This window comes from Anser cygnoides, chromosome 3, assembly GCF_040182565.1.
Source record: "Anser cygnoides isolate HZ-2024a breed goose chromosome 3, Taihu_goose_T2T_genome, whole genome shotgun sequence".
NCBI lineage: Eukaryota > Metazoa > Chordata > Aves > Anseriformes > Anatidae > Anser > Anser cygnoides.
In genome coordinates this window covers 66,788,669-66,808,640 of record NC_089875.1, presented here as the reverse complement: position 1 = coordinate 66,808,640, position 19,972 = coordinate 66,788,669, and the positions used below count along the sequence as shown (strand labels likewise).

Here is a 19,972-nt window from a genome sequence, read left to right as displayed (position 1 = left end):
CCCTGCCCTGCTGAGTTCTGCTCATACCTGATGGGAGCACCTCTCAAAGTACATTCAGTACTCCTCCTCATGTTTAATTTGCTGCTATTTTCTACTAGCATTCATATTGGCAGGTATGTGATGGCTGCTTTTTCTATAAAGTCAGTGTGTGACAGAGTGCTAGGAACACACCATTCTCTTCTTCAATCTAACAGCTTTCTGAGCTTCCCTCTCCTGTTCCCTTCACATTTTGAAAACTGGCTTGTCCTTTGCCCGCACACAAGAAGTTAGGACGCTATTACTGCTACTTCATCTGCTTGTTAGCAATAATAGCATCCCCTGGAAAATTCCTCATCTGGTTAGCATTGATAGGTAAAAATGATGCATCGCACCGTTCACAAAAGCCAGTCACTCAGAATCACTACAGAAATTGGACATGTTAAATAAATGCATTGTCCTTATTAATTGTATTTCTTGTATCTCATCTAAGGTATGGATATCATCAAATAAGGAAGGTAAATCTAATTATTCTCATTCACACCAGTTCTGGTAACCAAATAGTTCTGTGCAGAGGGAAAAGGCAGCTTGTTTTTCTTTCCAGTAACCAGAGTGCATGACATGACCTCAGACGTCCACTGTCAGTTGGTAAGAATAATGGGTTTTCCAAACTGGAGCCAAGCACTTCTTCCACTTTGCAGCAGCTGGGATATATCACTAGGCTTCCCATTTCTGTTCTTCATTTAATTCATGAAACGATACTCTCTGGCTATTTGTTGTCTGGTGACTTTGACAAGCCTTAAATTCATGCCTAAAAGGGATAATACTGGTTTTCTCATTCAGTTAAAACAAAGCCTTCCTTAAAAAATGTACACATTTAAACCCAATCTTAATGTTTCAAATAGCATTATTTTCGGTAGCAACTGCTTCTTAGTTAAATGGCTTTCAGGCATCAGACTATTATATGACAGACGATTTTGTCACTATGCAAAATGTGAAACCTGTAATCAACTTGTTATGGCATTTCACAAAAGTATGTGACAGTAAAATAAGTAAACTGTCATTTGGGCAATCAAGTCTTGAAATCCTGCAGGAGGAAAAAAAAAAAGTACCTGACACTCAATCTTCATGGTAAGGACGAGGTTCAAAAAATAATTTAATACTGCTATAGACTTACAGGTCTGAATAGAATTCTTATTGCAGTGTTCTTAAGCCTACAATAATTTTGCATTATGTTTTAATCATGTATTTCCCCCCCAGTTGACTTCCCCCCCCAGATAATATGTATGCACGTCACACAGCAAGGTCTGCTCTGTTAACAAGATGTTAGTTAAACTGAAACAATATTTTCCCTTTACTATTGATGACAACATTACCAATTGCCAAGCAGTCTAGGACTGGTTTGATATTAGGGTGGCTGGAGCAGACAGGAGCCTCTGCTGATTGCCCAGCAGCTCTGGTGACAGGCTGTGCTGCCGGGGTGCTGGTGGTGGGGAAGGACACACCGCCACACAGGGGGAACGCTGAGCATGAAGCATCACCAAACCTGTGCTGCGCTGGTGTCACCAGGGTTCACATCCAAATTTTGTTACAGGAAAGGGATAAAACTGTGTTTCATGAGTCACTTGAGGCCCTAGAGGCCAGCTCGTTTGGCCTGTGGCTTGTTCTGGGAAGTCTTAGCTCTCCCCAGTGGCTATGGGCTTGATGTAGCGCTGGCAGCTGGGCTCCTCGGTCCCCCAAGTGCTCCCTCAGGCTCAGGGAAGGAACAGGCTAGGGACAGATTTACAGCCTAGAGACTTACAGTAAGGCCTGTCCTGTCACTGGGCAGGCACTGTGGGAGGCATGGACTGTCTGCCACTATGCCACTGTAAGGCGTGTTCCCCACTCACTCCAAAAGGGCAGACGCTGGGCATATACAGGCACTATAAATAAGCTCCTATATCTGGGACCATAAAATACGTCTGAATCCTTATGTTTCCAGTCATTAGTGATGGTCACAAATTTTGGAAATTATATATTCCCAGAGAGAACTTGTAGAAATAAGAATAAAATGACACTTGATTATGAGTGAAAGGAAATAACAACAACAAAAAAATTGTCCCCCCCCTTTTTTTTTTTTTTATTTTTTTTTCCTTTGTGGACTCTTTAAAGTACAAAGCCACTGGTGAAACCACTAATGTCTGCAAGTTCGTATTTTGCATGGAATAACCTTCAGTGAAGAGCACAGCACAGCCTGACTTCTCAGAAAATTGGTCTTGTTTTGACAAAGTTATGAACATTTGGAATTACTCACTGAGCACACACACAGCAGGCCTTTTGTTAAGTCTAACTGGGAACCTACAAAACAATATTACTGTATGTGCACAGCTGATCTTGCTGTGTGCTGGAGCTGTTGGGACCCAAGAACAGGCTTAGTCTGGCCTGGGAAGGGCCCTGGACACTTGACCTAAAGACAGTTGAATCCAGTTTTCCCATGGCTCACAGAAAGTGCTCTGGGAGCAGTATGCTACACATTCAGGGGTAGTGCTTTACTCATCCTTCCTCTGCCTGCTCTACATCATCTTACCATAGGTGTTTGTTGTTGTTGTTGTCGTTTCCCCAATATATAATTTGTAGCTTCTCTAATTGCACAGAGCAAGCAAAGGCAAGCCCACAGCAAGCCCAGCTGTGGCAAACCTGTTGGTGATGAGGTTAGAGAGAGGAGGAATCCTCTCTGGCACCTCAACAACTGCTTATAGCTGAAGGCCCTCACACAGTTTTGTTCGCACTTCATCTGCCTCTGCTGAGACCTTATTCTGCTCTTTGGAGGGTCCCTACCAAGCAGCTCTGGTCCAAAGCAGAGGCAAGACAAATGCAGTCCATATCCATGAGGGTGGGACAGAATGAAAAAGCCTCCCCAACTCCCAGTGAAAATTGGGGCACTGAGAAGCCCAGAGAAGGGAGGGGCAAGACAGATAAAAGTGACATGGTAAAAGGCAGCTTTTGTGGGAAAGGTAAGCCATAGACCAGAGGGAACTGGAGGACAGAAGCACAAGGAGACACAATTACTTTGAAGTTCAGGAAAAGGTAAGAAAGAGAGATTCTTACTAAGAAGCAAAGCTATAGCAGAAAGTGCTGAGAAAGAGACAAGGATCAGGGAGCTCTGAGAAGCTATAGGAGTCCATGGAGATCATGCTTTTGGACTCCATCAATACCACCCATATTTTCCTTAGGAAGCCTCCCATGGTAATGAACAACCAGATCAGTTATAGACACACATACAGCACTAGCTTCTTCTCAAGGGCCCAAGTGAGTAGAACTTCCCCTTCTGTTAACTTCCCAGTGCCCAGTCTTAGACAATCAGATACATTGTTCTTGCCACTTTGCCAGTTTTAAAAGGAGTCACCTGCTCCAGATAAAAGTGTTTCCCATTGTATTTATTTATTTATTTTGCCACCCTGACTTCTCAGTGGGGTAGGATTCACTCTATTAAAAGGGACTACTACACAGAAAGTAGCATACTGGTGATGAAACAGGTAATTACACAGCAACTGCAGATGCTACTGCTACATCTTGTCTAGTTCAAATCTAAAGTTCAAACAGCCATAATACCAGCTAACATCTGCACACAAATGCCATTTCTGTAATTAAAACAAACACACAAAACCCCACATGAATGGCATGCTGAAGAAGTCAGGAAAGACTATTTGAATCTGTAGGTACCTGAATTATTTTCTGCCACTTGCTGGACATCTTTGCTGTTTCTGAACCTCAACATCTCCACAGTTCCCTTTGTTCTGAGATGCAGCTCTCCCTAGCTGCTGCCTCCTGAAGTCCCAATTGAGCTCATTCACTGGGCTGGGAATTCTGCATGACCAGCAATTTGGCAGGTCAATAGTTTCTGGTAGCACAGAAGCTGACAATCAGAAGGATGTTGTTATGGAGTAGGGGACAACCAGTGTCACCTTTATGTGCGTTTTGCTCGCCCTTGGAGGGCTCATTATGTTGTATGGCATTTTAGGAGTCATAACTGCATATTTGATGGGCTGCCAGTTATTTTGACAAGCCTGCTTGGAAAGTGAGAGGCAAACTACCTGGGGCTCTATGTTTCCAGAGAGCTTCCAGTTCCACATTTGTGCTGCAAACGAACACCCACATTTGAACAAAAAGCCTCACGATGTTCCTCCAGTTCCTATTTGTTGATGTCACCGCTAAAACTGCATCCGCTAATGGGCAGCTCAGCAAAAAAATGACCTGGTCCAAATGCAATGTCAAGGCTGCCGCTGATGACGCAGCAAGTAAAGGGCTTTGGAGGCTGATTGACACTCCAGAATTTGACATAACATACCCCACCAACTTTACGTGCTCTGGGTGGTTTTGGTAGCAGAGGAAGGCTGAACCATACCAGTCGGTGCAAACGTTCTTTGTCACAATGGTGAGCTGAACCAGTTTTCTGAAACCAGTCAATATTTTATTTTTTACTAAATCTGCCCGTCTTGTCCATCTTTTCTTGCCCTCGCCCTGCAGCTCCCGGCTTCTGGTCCGGATCTCTTCCAGCCCCCCAAATCAGCCCCTCCAGACCTTCCCCCTCCTCCACGTCCAGCTTTGGGTGGCAGGGCGACCACCTCCTCCCCGGAGCTCTCCGGGAGCTCTCCCCGGTGCCGGCGGCAGCAGCAGCGGAGGCCGGGCCGGCGGCTTCCCCCTGCACCTCCCGCCGGGCCCGGCAGGCGGCAGCAGCGCGCCCCGCGCCGCTGCGGGGCTGTGGCCGCGCCGGCTCCGCTCCGCGCCCGCGGGCGGGGGCTGAGGGCTCCGCGCTGAGCCCCGCGCCGTGCCCCGCTGCCTGCCTCCGGCTCCGCGCCTGCGGAGGAGCCCCGGGAGGGTGGGCGCGGAGGGGCGTCCTGCCGAGACAAAGGGGTCGGGGGGTTGTGAAGGCGCCACCGCCGCGCTGGAACAGACAAAGCGGCAGAGCCGCTCCTCCCGCGGGGGACCCCCGAGGCGAGGGGTGTCCGCTGCTGGGCTGCCACCGGGAGGGCTGGGGAGGAGGAGGATGGATGGTGGGTGGTGGGTGGAGGAGCGCCTCCGCCGCGGGCAGGAGGGAAGCCGCTCTCCGAGCGTGAACTGAGCTCAGCGCCGCCGCCTGCCTCGCCTCGCCTCCCCGTCCCTCCCTCCCTCCATCCATCCCTCCCTCCATCCCTCCTCCCCCCCTAGCCCCCCCCCCCCCGCCGCAGCCGGCTGCGAGCCCGGCCGCTTCGCGAGCGGAGTTGAAGGGGGGCAAACTTCGCAGCCCAGATGCCTCTGGGGCTGCGCGGCAGAACGCGGCTGCTCCCGCAGGCACCTGCCGCCGCCCTCCCCACGGCGCCGCCGCCCTCCGCGGGGGCGGCCGGCCCCGCTGCCGGCGGCCGCCGAGGCGGCGGGGGCTGCTGCGGCCGCGGCTAGGGGCGGGCGGGCAGCGGCGGCGGCGGGCGCGCCCCCATGCGGGTCCCGGGCCGGGGCGCGCCGGCGGCAGGCGGGAGCCGGGCGGCGGCCGGGCGGTGCTCTCCCGCCGCCTGAGCGGGCGCGGAGCGGCGCGGGACGGCGGCGCGGGGTGCCGGGAGCCATGGGCTATTGCAGCGGCCGCTGCACGCTGGTGGCGGTGTGCGGCGCGCAGCTGGTGAGTGGCGGCGGCGGCCGGCGGTGGGGTGGGGTGCGGGGGGAAAAAGAGGGGGCGGAGGGGGTGTTTTGGGGAGCCCCCGCAGCCCCCTGCGGTTTGCGGGAGGCGGGGGCGGCGTTACAGGTAGTTCTGCGGGAGCCGCGCCAGGGCGGCTGCGGTGGACGCGCGGCGGAGTTGGTAAACTCGGGCAGTTTCGCCGAGCCTCGGCTCAACTTGGTACCCGGCTTCCCGTGGCGAGCTGGTGTTCGGCTGGCGTTATGTAAAGCAGGGACGCGGCCCTGCCAGGGGCGATGCGGAGCTGGTGAACAGTTTGCCGTACAGGTGTGTGTGGGGGTGAAGTTGTTATGTCTGCGCTCTTCTGCAGATGTGTATTTTTTATTTTATTTTTGTCTTTCAGACTTACTCGCCAGCGTATGTTAATGTTTTATCATTGTGTTGTTGCGGAACTAAAACGATTATGTGTTTATGCTTGCATATATAGGGGACGTGTGGCATCGCTTGTAAGCTCAGCTACCAAGCGAAACTAGACGGAGTTTAAAAAGTAGGCGCTGAGGTACAATAACAAAGAAACTGCCTAAAAATAGATCTGCTTTGCAAGACGGTTAGTCTGTGTGCAGTTGTATTGAGGCGCTTTAAAAGTCACTGTCTTTGAAAGTTAGTAAACTAAAGAAATGGCTCCTCCTGTAATATGTACCTGGATCACTGTCAGCCAGTCTGGTACATGATGTATGGAATTCCTGTGGACTTGGTTGCAGTGACACATGGCTAAAGACCTGTCAATGAAATACGCCCCATTTCTTATTTTCATTAGACCAAGTGCTCATGTGCTGGCAGAACAGGTGCAGAAGGCACCTTTGTTAAACAGTTAACCTTAGAGAGGGAAGGAAATAATTCACGTTACTCCATCCCTCTACCTCTTAGTGAATAGTTTAGCTGAGAAAGTGTTAGTCGGTATCAATAGCAACCAGCATTGTCGCCAATTCTTCTCCTGCAGACAGGTACTAAGAGAACTACAGAAGAAAAAAACAGTAGGTTTCAGGGACCAAAATCAGTAGAACAGTACATAGAAAAAAGATGATGTGTTAGCAGATCAGAAACTCAAAATGCCTGTGGTCTTTCCATGGGTAGTAACCAACCCTTAATCTTTTTATATTCTGGAAAGCATTTTATTTGTATATGCTGTTCCCCAAATAAGTTATCTGATTCTTTGTAGCTGGATGTATCTTATCAGATGTGATTTATTCATGCACACTGCAAAAAAAAAAAAAAAAAAAAAAAAAGAATCTGGAATAGAAGTATTGAATCTTGAGTGAAATGGTAGGAATGTAACCCTTTCCAGAAATTTAGAAGCGTAAAATTAATCACTGACATTCTTTAGAATCATTTAAGTTTTAGAAGCATACTTTTCATATTTTGTTGCAAAGGAAAGGAAAATGGTTTCAATTGTACCTTGTATGGATAAAAGATTGTTTTTTAAAACACCATCAGCAACGAGGAGATTATGATGACTCTGGAATGTGCTAAGATTTTAAAATGTTATTGTTTTGAAAGTCTGTGAAGGAAAACATATTTGCTAACTCATGGTGACAAAAATGCATACGAAACTCATAGTAAAAACATAAACAGAAATGCTCCATAGGAATGGACGAGCAGGTAAGCTGATGTGGAATTGCAGCATTAGTGTAAATTTTTTAAGACTTGTTGTGGACTACAGTATCATATACATGTATACGTAGGTAAATATTGCATTCTGGAGTAGCTTAAGCAAACCTCTAACAGAAATGTATTTTCATAAACAGAAAACAAACTTGGAAATGTTTTCTGAGCATGAAAAGGACATGCTAGCAGCAACACAAATCTCTCAGTCACATTTGGCCTGTGTAATGGCATGTAGATAGGTTCAAAGCAGAAATAATAATTTACATGAGAAAAAAAGTAGTTGGGAATGGAAAAAATGACCTCTTTGCACTTACATTAACATCACTTGTCGAATTCCTTCACGTGTCATATACCATCAGGTGGGAATAGGTCATGAGTTTTAAGTCGAGGAGATTTACCTCTCCTAGGTAGGCCTGTGGTTGGAGCAGTTGTCACTACTTTTCAGGTAAAGGCCACTTAAAGGAGCAAATTCTGTCAAGAATCACCCTGGAATTAGCAGCCACGTTAATACAGATGCAAATCAAAAACAAAGGATGATGAAGTCATCTCATCTGGCCTGGTTAGGTGGGGATTTGTCAGGGGGGAGCATTTCTGCAGTGATAACTATATATAAATTAAAAAAAAAAAAAAAAAAAAAAAAAGCTCTTCTAACATGAAGATCTTTTATTACTAATACCTGGATCTCAGTTTTAAAATGATGATTGGAAGGAGAAAACACTGTTTCAAGAGAGAAAAAAAGTTTGTATAAAGAAAGGTTTCTTCCATTTTTTATGAAAAGATTTTCTTGCCTTTCTGCAGAGCTAGGGTGTGGTGATCTGAATGGTCTTTGTAGCTCTGTACATTGAGCCTCTGTACACTGTACAATTCGTTGTTGTATTGAGGGATACTGCAGTTCATTAGCAAAGTTGTTACATATCATATTTATAGATGATGTAGTTGTCCACAAATGGACAAAAAGGAGTGGCTGGTTGAAAGACTGGTTCGGGAGTAGAGCTACATCAACTTAAGGGATCCCCTGCACAAGCAAAATTGTTTTCATAAATGCATTTTAAGTGTTCATAGCTGAGGCAACATACTGTACCATCAGATTACCAGAAAGCTCAAGGAATGTTTCTGCTCTCAAGGGCATACTGATCATTGCTCCCCTGCTTATTAACATACATATACCTTCCTATTTGTGCTCTCATTTGTACTATGGAAAACAACCTTTGACAGCTCATTTTCCTCTGCATTTGGAGCCAATGAGAAGAATTAACAGCAAGTAAGAGCTAATTTTGCTGATGTTGGGAACAAGGCATTGCTTTCTGTATACAGAGTTAATTATCTTAAAATATCTTTTCACTTTTTAAAGATACTAATTTGGTCTCTCTTGTCCTTTGTCCTTCTGAAGAAAACCCTGGGCATAGGGGCTCTGCTGTTTTTTGTCCTGTGTCAGCCATCCTGGTTGCATTGAATGAATCTTCTGTTGTTGCATTTTGACCTTTACACCTCCTTATTTTTGGGTTTCTCCTTTTCTATTAATAGCTTACATCAGTAACACTAATATCTTGTTGTTTAGACTTTTTAATAGCAGGAGCAGCAAAGGTGAACCAGCCGTGATTGTTCAGTTCAGGCTTCAAAAACCCCATGGAAGCCAGCTAAAAACTTATGTCCTCTGCTGCTGCTTAGGAAAACTCAGAGCAGTGGCAAAACAGGAAAAAGTACTGCATGTTTGCAACCTACAAGCTTTCTCCCCAAGTGGAATGATGAGAAAGAGTGTCATTTCCTGAGGAAACTTTTAAGTCTTCATAAATCGTCTTTGTCTGATGGATAGAAACAATAAGATCTCCATACTCCCAAGTCTAATTAGATGACAGGTAATTCAGCCTTTGCAATCGCTCAGTTTCCATCTACATATATTTATATCATTATTTTTTGTACATTTTGCCTCTTAGTCTCTCTCTCTTTCTTTTAAAGTAAATTATAATACAGTTCAGGTACTTTAGCAGAGTTTTAAGACATAAAATTTGTAAACAAGCTGCATGCATATATATAAAGGCTCAGCTAGTGATTCCAAGGGATTCAGTCTGATGCTCTAAAGGAGTGTGTATTGTAACAGGCACAAATTCATGAATTTCTGAAAATTCATGCCTTCCACAGACATAGATTTAGAAAGTTAGAAATCTCTTTTTGCTCACCAACAGACTGGGGCATAAGCACACCTGACACCAAACCTGATAGTATCTCTCTGTGGCCTCTTCTAGATACAATTCTTGCTGAAGCCACTGTCTGAGGTGCATCATGGCTAAGCAGAACAACAAAGGCCCCAATTTTGGTTGCTTTTGTTATCATAGGCCCCAACCTTTATCTTTGCTTTGAGCTAATGAAAAAATGATCAAAAGTCTAACATTGTATGAAAATTTACTTGCTTCATACTTTTCCACAATTGAATAATGTTAATTCAGTATTCAAATACTTTATTTCAAAAACTGTATAATCTGTGGTGATTTCTCTGCTTATCTGTGAAACCAATATCCATAACCACGTATTTAGTTACCTTGTTGCACATGAAGGGCCATGTTTGATCTTCTTTGATCAGGTTTTAAACACGAGTAGCAAATATCCACGTGTTCATTTTTTCTGTCACGGGCAGAATATTTGTAGGACATTCTGAATCATCCTCTTTTTTTTTTCCGGTGTCGCCAGTTTTTGTTAGTTTACATTCTTCATGTTTGAAACACAGTTCAAACTCTTGAGGATTGGTGAACTTGGCAGGTTTTCATCTATTTCACAAATCTATCTACAAAGTTTGGCACTAATTTATACCGTGAATATTGCATGGGGAAAAAAACTCATATTTTAACAGTTTGCAGATTGAATTGTCTCTGGACCTTTTGGGAGTGAGGTTTGCCAGATTAGAGCTGAGGTCCCTCAGAGAGCAAAGTGAAGATATTCACAACAGAGACTCTCTAGTATTAACTACTCCACAGTTTTATGGAATAAAGAACTGGTGAGAAAGTACTCACCAGAGTACTTTACAACAGCATATCAAACCACATAACTAGTGTATGAAGCTTTTTTTTTCTTTTGGCTATAGGAAATCATTAGTGAAACTTCTGGTGTTTGCTTCCAATTGCTGATATTTCTGGGGAGGGTGTTCTTTTCTTTTTTTTTTTTTTGTCTGTATTTTTTTTTCTTTTAATTGTATTTCATTGTTTCTGTTGCCAATGGTTTTCAATAGCAGCTTTAGAGAAAAATGTCTGCAATGGAAAATTTTGATGACATGTAAATGTTCCTACATTTTCTGCTAGCACTAGGGGAATTAAAGAAATGGGCTTCACAAATGGAATGGAAAGTGATGTAGTTATTCCTCTTAGCCTGCAGATCTGTAGGTTTATCAATCTAGAAAGAAATTAGAAAAAATTGGTTTCTGCTTTTTCGATAGTACTTATATTTAAGTCTCTGCCGGCCTTTGAAATTTTGACTGTCGACAACTTGTGTCTGTGCCTTCTTTAAAATTCTGCTTCTTGCTTTGTTTCAGTTTTGATAGGAAAGAAAGTGAAAGTCTTGGTTTCATTGTATCCAAAAACATTGTTTCCTTTTCATTGCTAGTAAAATCACTATCTCATGAATAGCAGATTTTCAGCAGATGTATGTTTGAAAGCTATAATACTAAGGAGTCGATTTTGAGGTGTTGCTGGGAATATATAAAACAGGGACTTGCTCATGAATTCAAGAGAGTGAACACTTTTTGTTGCTGTGAAAGGAATATGTAGCAACCTTTTTAGGTTTAAGTGAGACCTTGGTAGAAAAGTAAACAATCTTCTTCTATTCAGTTTTTGAGATAAAATACCAAAGATTCACAACCGAGCTGTTTATTTCTGATAACTTGAGGTCAAAACCAGTGATGCATACAAGTAGTGGATGTCAGAGGTAACAGCACATTGTGTCATTTAATTTTAGTGGATTGACTTTCACTATGAATGGTACAGTATGATTTTTTTCATAGAAGTGTGAATGAGTAATAATAATTGCGAATAACAAATCATACACTTCAAGAAAAGCCAAGTACGTTGTTTTAAGTTACGGGGTAAAAGATTTCAGACCAGCTGAATAGCAAATCTAATTCACTGCTTCTTGAAGCTGAACTCCTTTAGAGTTCAGTGAGCAGACTAAGCATTCAGATACTGTGATGATGGGTAGGAGGGAAAGGTTTAAATAGATTGAGAGGAGTTGAATAGACTACCTGAATATAGGGACCTAGAATATCTAGCTAAGTTATCGCACTTGCATAGCCACGAGGCAAGTCTTTGGCAGTAGAAATTAATTTTGTATTGACAGAGAGTTGAGCTAGCAGCTTGAACGATGAGCAGCAGGATTTTTTTCGTTTTCAGTTTCATTACAAAAAGCACTAAGTAAGCATCTTTTTAAAAGACACAGAAACACTCTATAGTCATTCTGTAGTCAGTGGGGAGAAAACTATTATTCAGTAGTCAACAGACAGGAATATGTTCCATTGCAGAATTGTTGAAGGCAGAAACAACGTTTTGAGTGACTTTGTTGTCCTAGGCTGAACAGTGGCAATGCACACAGTTTAGGTGCAGCACATACAGTTTGCAACAAGTGCTTGGTGATATGGATGGGTTTGTTCCTGAAAGACTAAATCCTCTTGAGGTCTTCTCAGTGTCCTGGGGGATCTGATGGGAGTCTTCAATCATCCATTAGACATGGGTCTCAACATCTATTTTCACAGGAGCATGGAGCTTTGAGAAACTTCTCTGGTCTCAGGGATTGGTGAGATTCAGTCCATGTCTGCTCTGGAGCCTGATGTCTCTGCTCAGCGAACTACCTCGATAGCCCCAGATGCTCCAAATGGCCTTTGTAGCCCCATAGTTCCATTTGGTTTGAGAGATTATCCAAGGAGCACAATGCCGAAAGAGACAACTATACCCAATGACGTTTCATGAGGAAAAGATGAGTCAGTGGATTCCTCTAAAGTTTGCTTATGTTTTTTGAATTTAAGTGGCATTTAGTTGAGAATGAGAATAGTGAATATTTTCATATTTAGATGGAGGGCAAGAATATTCATGGTCTGTCTAATTCAGGATAATCTTTTTAGGCTCAGTAAAGTGCTTAGTGTTCAGGAAATGGACTCCTTTAGGGGACACCTCAGAGTGCCTAAGGTAGTTTCCTACGTTTAAGTGCTCTTTAGAGTTGTTTCTTAAACAAAGGGGTCCTTTCGTTTAAGAACACTTTTTGGGGGGTGCAGGAAGGAGAAATCATAGACCATAGTATGCTGTTTTTCCCTTCGCAGTCCTTATTATTTATGTTTTCCTCCCTCTTGCATTTTTACTAGTCATTTTACTGAGAACTTCCTAACTTTAAGGACTGTACATGATCTCCAGATTGAGAAATGCTGTTTTGGAAAGCCATTTCTCTCTCCATTGACTGTAGAAGGAAACTAAGGAGCCTGGTTTCACCAGAGTAATGTCAGCTGCTGGGCACACTTCCATGAAGATCCTCTTTTATAACAAAACAAACAGAAAACCACAAGATACTGCTTTCCATTATTCTGTAACCACTCACTGATGCTAAAATCAATCTGATGAAACTAATTTATGCTCACTTTGGTTTTTAGGTAATTTTCTGTAGGCTTCCTACAGGAGAGAGGAAGACAGGAACCACTGTATATAAGGTTATGAAAATAAAGTATAACAGCTGAAAACAATGTTTTTAAAGTATCAAATAGTTTACTGTCATCCAGATTGGTCTCCATTTATTTATTTATTTTATTGTAATGAGTGAAAGAGAGGGGCTGCTGAGTGCTATCTGACTTGTAAAGTAGAAGCACAGTAGCTAAAAGGACGTTTTCTTGCCACTGTGACAATAGACATTTCACATTTTGCTTTGTTTTTCCCCCCTCTGCCCAGATGTATATGTGCCAGCTGGATGGCATCTAAGAAATGTTTCAGCACTGTATTATTGCATAACCCTCTGATGGAAATGACATTCAGAGGAAAAATTACTGATATGTGTTCACTAAAAAGTAAACACGCATAGTTAATAGTTCTGTTCACCACAGATCATACTTATGCATTTTTAATAAAAACTTGATTTTAATTCATACATAACTCATGAGAAATGTTTATCAGTTTAGAGCTCTACTGCCTCCTACTTAAACGTTTACGTACAGCTGGATACCTTGAAAATGTCTTTCATTTGAGGCTGAGATTTGTCTGTCAGACACAAACGTGCTTTTCTGCTGCCTAAGCAATGATGTAACATATATAAGAAATACTGATTATGCTACTGATTGCTAATATCAGTAAAGTTCCTTTTATGTGACATAAATGAATCTCAGATTTTCCTATGCCATTTGTAGTAATAGCTTCTAACATGACTTTTTTTTTCTATTTTTTTTTTCAGTTGAGATTTTAGCCTGCATCTCAACTGGCAAGTCACCAGTTACGTGGAACTGACAAGTTACCAGTTACATGACTGGGAATAGGAAAAGTCTATCGTATCCTGCATTCATACCATAACAGATTGGGGTCTAGTTTCTTCACTCTTCTTTTCTTATGAAGGAATTCTCATTAGTAGAATTTTGTACAGAAAGCAGCATATGAAGTCGATTCTGTTATTTCTGAGAGAGATGTCAAAATGATGATGCTGGTCAAATGTTACATCACCTTTCTGAATGCAAAAATGCAAGACCATTTGCAGACGGCAGGAGAGAGATTCTTGCTGTCTCATTTAAGCATGTAATATGTGGGTTGTGAACCACCTTATGGAGGTAGCTGCCTCTTTCCATTGACTGTATTGGGTCGTTGAGTTGCTGCCCAGTTGGGGATGAAATGCCTGCCTTTATTCTGCATGCACCTTTGTTTATTTACCACATTACACAGTTAAACCTGCTCATCTTTGATGGTGTCTTTCTATTAAGAAGAGAGGACAGACTGCGAAGCTGTTATTTAGGATTTAGGCAAAATACACATGGATGATGTGTAACGTTTCTTCTGGATGAATGAAAGTCGTGTTAGAGGCCTGGAACAAGGGCCAGGGTGCTGCCCCTGCTCACCTTGAATAACATTTGCTGTCTCTCTGATTGATTCCATAGTAGATAATGAAAATGGTTTCCAGAACGAGACTTGAGACCCTCTATCTCTTAATGCTAAGGTACTGGTTAATATTTATGTAACAAAACTTGACAGTCTTATGAACTAATGTAATTCCCTTCCAGGTGACTCATACCATCAGTCAATTTACTAATTAAAAATTCCTTTAAACTTCTTCATAGGAGACTACTAATTGTCCCTCAACAAGTATATTCTTTTCACGTGAAGATAAAAAGCTTTTGTGAGGAAAAGAAGATAGATACAATGATGTCTCTTTACAACAATACATGGATCTTTGAAAAGTCATTCTTCAATAATTAAACAAAATGTAAAGTTTGCAAATTTTTGCCATGGCCGACAACGGCCCAGCATTTTCCATTATTCTCTGGTCACAGTCTCTGTGGCAGGCTGTTCCATTACAAAGCACAGAAACAAAAGGAGAAAAGAGCTGGTTGTATGTCACTGCTGCCTTCACAAAGCTACAAATACATTAAACTGAAGATACTGCTCATTGTGTACTTGAGCCACCAGTGACAAAGGTGCTGTGAGTATCACTGAATATCAGGCAGTCATATGTCATTACGTCACTATTCAAATTGGAAGAGCAAATGACAGTAAAACAATTGAAAACACTAGCAGCTAAAGGAGTGAAAAAGAATAACATGCTTGTCTGAAAAAAAAAAAAAGAATTTAAAATGTAGATTACATTTTTTTTTCATTAGCTAAAAGTTATTATTATTATTTTTTTCTCTCCTTGAAGCCACTCCCATACCATGCTCTTTAGGCCAGTTAGCTTTTATTTTATGACACTAGTAGCAGTCACAGACAGTGACAGCAGTTGGTAACATGCCAGATGATGGCACTGGTAGTGTTAACATAAGACATGGGTTTCAGTGTATCCTGAAAACAGTTCATTGTCTTTGATTTTATCAGACTGGCTTTTCTGAGTGTGGAGCTAGCAGTAAATTTGGTACTTGCAGAGGGAAAACCACAACAAACTGGAGTTGCATGCAGCATTCATCAATATACCCAGTGATGCCTGTTTCTCAGAATGTTTACAGGTCTGCTGTCTAGTACAATTTTTATTTATTTATTTATTTTAAATGAAAGCCATCACCCGGAGGCAGATACAAAAGGAAGTTGCTGGCTTCAACCACTGGAAGAGGTGGTGTCTGTTCTGTGTAGTGCTAAACTGTGCTTTTTGAGATGCATAATAAAAGTTATTTATGGGCACCGATAAAGTGGTATCTGTTGTATAATATCACAGATAGGCATAAGGACAATAACAAAAGGCAGCTGGTTTAGTAAGCTCTATTTGCTGCAGAAATGTGCTGTTCTCTGCGAATTGAAATAAAAAAGTGGAGGGAGAATGTTGCAGTTTTTGTGGATTCTGGCATTTGCAATCATTCTTGCTTTGTAGTGTGCTTACAAAGACAATTATGTGGGTCCCATGTCAGTATTATATTTGTCATGACTAGTGCCTTATTAGAGGACAGCTGCTCCTTTCTGCCCAGCACATATACGTAACTACCACTGATGATAATAGAAGTTACAAGTGTAACCATTCTCTGTGCTAAACCAAAGTAGAATGCCGGAGCACTCATGGTTTCAGTTAATTAATGTAGGTGTAAAACAGGAACGAAGCAGTGATGAATCTGGGGCTATTCACGTGCTTGTCAAGAGTGCAGTGCCTGTAAGGATGCTTGGCACTTCCAGCAATTTTTAATTAGCCCTTGTAACAGATGAGCAAGAAAGGCACCAACATCTGAGTGTTTCAGATCATGCTGAGTGCCTTCACTAGAAAGCAAGGTACTCAGGTCCCTGTCAAGATAGTGCAGCCTCAAGGAATATTGGTGCACCGGGATATTTCCAAGTTGTAAGCATTTTATGGTAACTTCTCAATCTCTCTCTAATTCCAGCAGAATTAAAAACGGGTGCCAAGCAACTTCTCCAGAGTTCCTTGGATAGTGTAATGGTGCTTTGGCTGCTGTCGCTTCTGTGAAAATTGGGCCGATTGGTATCAAAGACAGATATAGACATGGCACAGTTCCACTGTAATGCAGTTAAGAGCTAATATAAACTCAACCAGAAAAAGTATTTCCAATAAACAGCAAGGATTGTTGACCGAGCCCAAGAACATATCTTTAAGAGCCACGTCTTGGCGTTTTGGCTTTTGCAATGAATTGCATGTGCACATCCTCAAGCACTTGCTTCTCTTAGCTCAGATCTGCATAGTGTGCAGCTCAGAATGGCTTAGTGAATGTAAACATGACTCTGTGTAGGTTTTTCCTTTGTTCCTGGTTTAGATTTGTTTTTCAAAGTTTAAATGAATTAGAAGTTCTGCAGTATTTGGGGTAACTAATGGGACTTCTGGGTATAAACAAACCCTGACTTTTCTTGGAAGGTGAAAAAAAGATATTCTGCACACTGCAGCATCTATTCCTGACAGTTTCCTTACTAATTTAAGACAAGACGGTTATTCAAAACCACAGCGATGAATGGATTGAACAGTGAATATTTGACATTTCTTTTTATGATTATACCATTTAGAATAGCTGGCTTTTGATACACTGCTGGTATGTTTTTATATGAATAGGAAAACCTAGATTTATGTTAGAGAGTCCCTACTACCTTTCAGTTTGAGGTCTCTGGAGAATGGTTGAACTGAAGATCCTAGCTGCTCTGATACTCAGCACAGGTATTGACACATCCAAAAATAATGGCATGGGGGGGGGGGTAGGTGGGGGGTGGCATTTATGGGCATTTATTTTCTCTCGCAGCTGGACTGGTAGGATCATTGAAAGAGAATTGGGAATTGGGGAATAGCAGCACAGTCAGTGGTAAACTTGGGGGCAGGGACTGGGGTGGGGTGTTAATGGTCTCAGGTATTTTAAATCTGTGAAAATGAAAGCTGACAATGCCAACAAGTGCCTGAAATGTGCTTTAGAACGGACTTGTCTGAGGCAGTTTGGAAGGTATGTCTGTCACAAATGGAAGATACAGGAGATGCAAACTCTATATAAGCTGTGAACAGGGGCATTCTTCTTACCCACATCCCAAGTCTTTCAGTGTTAAACGATTTCACAGTGAAATGCATCAATTTCTCATTCATATAATCCATTAGGAAAGTAGGTAAGAAAGCTCTGTCTCATGCAGAGACCTGAGACTGGCACCAGGTTGTCTCAGATCTTCTTTAGTGGAGCCTTGTAGCTTAGAGCTGTTACACCATTTCGAAAATTGGGAAATTTACTGGGAGGAGTGTGCTGAGGCATACTTGCTGAGGATGGGTAATCTTCTAGGGGCATTTGTGTGTGGTGTCAACCTGCCTTTGTGAGGAACTTGACCTGATGAATGTTGTGGTCCCTGCTAGTTCTGTCTTCCTAATTGTGCAGATCTTTCCTAGAGTGGTGTGGTTTTGTTCTCCCCCTTACATAGGGGTCAACCTAGACCCAAATGCGCAATGGTAACTATTTATTTCTACTAAAAGTACCGTGCTTTATATGGTAGCCATGCTGGAACTTGTATAAGGTCAGTATGCTAACACAGCCACATGAATCCCTTTAGAACATCAAATTTGATAAAGATAAAATGTGCTTAGTGAATATTTTTAAAAGGTCAAAAAGTACAGGTGATTTATTTATTTCAATTAAAAATCAGCAGGTCTTAGGTTAAGGTGAGGGACAAAAAAATAAATCTCTAGAATTATGTTTTACTTGACAGGATATTGATCAATAATTGTCTCTACATGAGCTGATAGTAAGCTGAAAAGTGGTTTTACAAATTTACATAAATATTTCTGATTGGCAGTTCTTTTTGTAATATTGATCTGCCTAGATTTCCCTTCCATGCTTTGCCTCTACATTTCAGGAATGTTAGACCATCATCATTTTCTATTAAAAATGGGTTAGAAAATCTTGTATTTCAGTTAATGTTCCTGCAGTGTAAGAAAAATATTTGCTTTGACATTATTAGCATGCTAATTTCATGAAAAATGCTTTACACGACAGTGGTTTTAATGGATAGCCCATGCCGTGAGCAGTGCTGCCATAAAGAAGGTGGCCTTGGAAAGGGGAAGTGCAGTCCATAGGCATTTAATAATGACTTAGGGAAGATGTGCATCTGTAAAGTTATTTTAACAAGAGTACTCATATTTGTAAAATATTACATATTTTTTTTTCTTTTTCTTTCTTTTTCTTTTATAACCCCTTTCTTCTTGTGTCTACTTTACAGTCTTCCTATGACTGTAGAAGTAATACAAGCTCTTTCACTAGACAGCTAGTATCATCTTAAAGTGGGTATTTCTAGTGCATGATATTGGAGATCTGTGTCATTTTCTGTACCTCTTTCTTTATTCGTTGCCATTCTTTCCCACCCCTGCAAGCACCTGAGAGGAATTCATACTAATTACCTCTGTGCCAAGGCTGCCTATCAAGGTGATGTAGGCAGGCAGGTGCCCCAAGGGGTGAATTCATTCACTTTATTAGTATTTGGCAAACCTAACTTAGGTGCTCTAAATCATGCTCTGGAAGAACTAGCATCACTACCAACTTGATACAGAATATCAGGTCCTAAATTAGGTGCCTAGTGTACAGAGAATGCCTACACACTGCCCGCCCCCATGCACACCTTGTGTAGCACTCTGCTAAATGTACAGGAGCTTTAAAATATTGACTCAACTCTTTTTTTTTCTTTTTTTTTTTTTCTTTTCAATATTAGCTTTCACTGGCTTCATCTTTGTAATCCATTGTTCAACGACACTGGCAAGCTCTCCTCATCAGGAGCCCAGGCTGGCCTTCTTGGGCCAGCTGTAGGGCCATGGTCTCTTTTGTTGGAATGCTGGCAGAAGAACTGGGGAATGGCAGACTCCTTTGCAGGGGCTGTTACCCTGGCAGATATGTTGCATGATGTAGTGTGCTGCTTCTGAAGCAGGGTAGGTCTGAAGAAAAGTAGAATTGAAAGGCAGATGCACACGCACTCTGCTGTAACCAAAGTTGTTAACTGAGAGCATTTGCTTATGGGTCTGCACAGTACATTAAGAAAAACAAACAAAAATAAGGAAGCTTTTTCTTCAGGCTTGCTTATGCAATAAGATGGATATAATGGTAAACAGGAAAGCTGTAAAATGCAGTTAATAAAATTCATCCTTATAAGGACTATTTACCTCATAATGGTGACTGAGTCTCTGCTTTTCAAGAGCTGACAGGCGCTAACGGAGAATTGGAGAGAAAGTTTTTTTCATACGCTCTTTTTGTCACTGTTCATCTTTTCACCATTTGAGTCCTACTTGTATTACTTCCTTGAAATGTCTGGTAGTAACAAAGGGTATGTAGAGCCATTGCTTATTTGACATTTGTTGTGTTAGCTTGTCTTCTGCTGCTGCTATGAGAAGTATAACTTGCATAGCTATAAACTAAGCTATATGAGCAGCAACAATTACTTACTACATAGCTACTAATACGTAGGGACAGATTTACTCCTTCTGATTTCATGTGTCAGTGAGGCTTCCATAATCCTGCTGGCTGTAGTTAGTAATCTTTTAGGTGACAAGTCAATGTCTAGCCAAATGAATCTACATACATTTCATTGGACTATAGGTTTTTATTCCTATAGGTAG

General features: G+C 42.0%; 1 protein-coding gene across 4 annotated transcripts in view; it reads left to right on the top strand.

The window, feature by feature from the left end:
* Positions 1–5,190: 5,190 nt before the first annotated feature.
* Positions 5,191–19,972, top strand: part of NKAIN2 (sodium/potassium transporting ATPase interacting 2) — a 571,961-nt gene continuing 557,179 nt past the window's right edge. For 2 of the 4 annotated variants that reach the window (XM_066994333.1, XM_066994332.1), the window contains exon 1: positions 5,191–5,605. Coding sequence is in view for 1 of the 4 variants with exons in the window: in XM_048065588.2 (XP_047921545.1) it covers positions 5,552–5,605 (54 nt within the window). In the remaining 3 variants the exon portion in view is untranslated. The remainder of the gene's footprint in view (positions 5,606–19,972) is intronic. The other 2 variants (XM_048065588.2, XM_048065587.2) reach the window with 2 other exon arrangements.